The 1,551-nt window shown below is 56.8% G+C and overlaps 1 protein-coding gene across 1 annotated transcript in view; it reads left to right on the top strand.

Annotated features, from left to right (window-relative positions):
• GJB2 (gap junction protein beta 2) overlaps window positions 1–1,530 on the top strand; it is a 3,684-nt gene extending 2,154 nt beyond the window's left edge. Inside the window, exon 2 of the mRNA XM_011360216.2 lies at window positions 828–1,530. Coding sequence (XP_011358518.1) covers window positions 850–1,530 — 681 coding nt within the window. The 5' untranslated portion in view covers window positions 828–849. The remainder of the gene's footprint in view (window positions 1–827) is intronic.
• Window positions 1,531–1,551: the final 21 nt, after the last annotated feature.

Here is a 1,551-nt window from a genome sequence, read left to right as displayed (position 1 = left end):
ACTGAGTGAAATGAAGGATTTTACTTTTCATAAAGTGCCTCTTTAGGGACACTTCTAAATCTCTAGCCCACGATAAAAACGCACAGCTCCAGCACATACCCAGACAGGCAGCCGCGGGCGCAGGGCGGTCCGTGCACACACGGCTCCCCAGAATCCGCGCCCACAGCGGCTTTTCTCCACGGACAGAAAGTGCCCAGCCCGCCCGTCTTCACACAGAAGAAAGGGGAGCCCTTTGCGAAATTTTAATTTGGGGTGCCTCGAATGTACACTTTTCCACTGGCGAGAAGCACTTCACTGGCACACCCCGAGTCCACGACAATTCGTCGAAATAGTTTAAGGAAAGTGGCTCTGTGGGCCTCTGCGGGCCTCTGCAGCGAGGTCACCCCGCTAGGCTCAGTCCCAGGGGAAATGCCCGGAACTTGAAGTGAGAAAATAGGGCTGACCTGGCCCCGGAATACTGTTTGTCCGGTGCCGGGTGACCGGTGCTGGGCCGGGAGGACCCAGGGGGTGTCTGCGAGGGGCCCCTCCTCACAGATTAGTGCCTCTGAGTTAGGGGCGCTTTTGCTCGTCCCGCCCCCTCCCCCCGCCCCGTTTTCGTTATGTGCCGAATACAAGCGAATGGCCACCCTTTGTCGGAGGACAGGAAACAGGCTCAAGGCTGGTGGGGGACGCTCCCCTTAATCCTGTGGCTAAGTTGGTCTGGTTTTTGCCTTTTTGGTGACATTGGGTGAGAGCTGGCGTTCGTTTGCACAGGGAAAGATCTGAGGTGAGTCACCCGGGTGCTGTCCTGAAGTCACCCCTCCCTCCTGCTCCTTTTGTCTGTCCAGGGCACGCGGCCCAGAGCAGGAGATGGATTGGGGCGCTTTGCAGACCATCCTCGGGGGCGTGAACAAGCACTCCACCAGCATCGGGAAGATCTGGCTCACCGTCCTCTTCATCTTCCGCATCATGATCCTCGTGGTGGCCGCGAAGGAGGTGTGGGGTGACGAGCAGGCCGACTTCACCTGCAACACCCAGCAGCCGGGCTGCAAGAACGTCTGCTACGACCACTTCTTCCCGGTGTCCCACATCCGGCTCTGGGCGCTGCAGCTCATCTTCGTGTCCACGCCCGCCCTGCTGGTGGCCATGCACGTGGCCTACCGCCGACACGAGAAGAAAAGGAAGTTCATCAAGGGAGAGATAAAGAGTGAGTTCAAAGACCTCGAGGAGATCAAGACGCAGAAGGTCCGCATCGAAGGCTCGCTGTGGTGGACCTACACCAGCAGCATCTTCTTCCGAGTCGTCTTCGAGGCCGCCTTTATGTACGTCTTCTACATCATGTACGATGGGTTCGCCATGCAGCGCTTGGTGAAGTGTAACGCGTGGCCCTGCCCCAACACGGTGGACTGCTTCGTCTCCAGGCCCACGGAGAAGACCGTCTTCACCGTGTTCATGGTTGCCGTGTCCGGGATTTGCATCCTGCTAAATGTCACCGAACTGTGTTATTTGCTAATCAGATATTGTTCTGGAAAGTCCAAAAAACCAGTTTAGAGAAAAAAAAAAATAATCGAC

Source organism: Pteropus vampyrus, unplaced genomic scaffold, assembly GCF_000151845.1.
Source record: "Pteropus vampyrus isolate Shadow unplaced genomic scaffold, Pvam_2.0 Scaffold52, whole genome shotgun sequence".
Taxonomy (NCBI): Eukaryota; Metazoa; Chordata; class Mammalia; order Chiroptera; family Pteropodidae; genus Pteropus; species Pteropus vampyrus.
The sequence above is the reverse complement of the archived record's forward strand: the minus strand, read 5'-3'. Positions and strand labels throughout refer to the sequence as shown.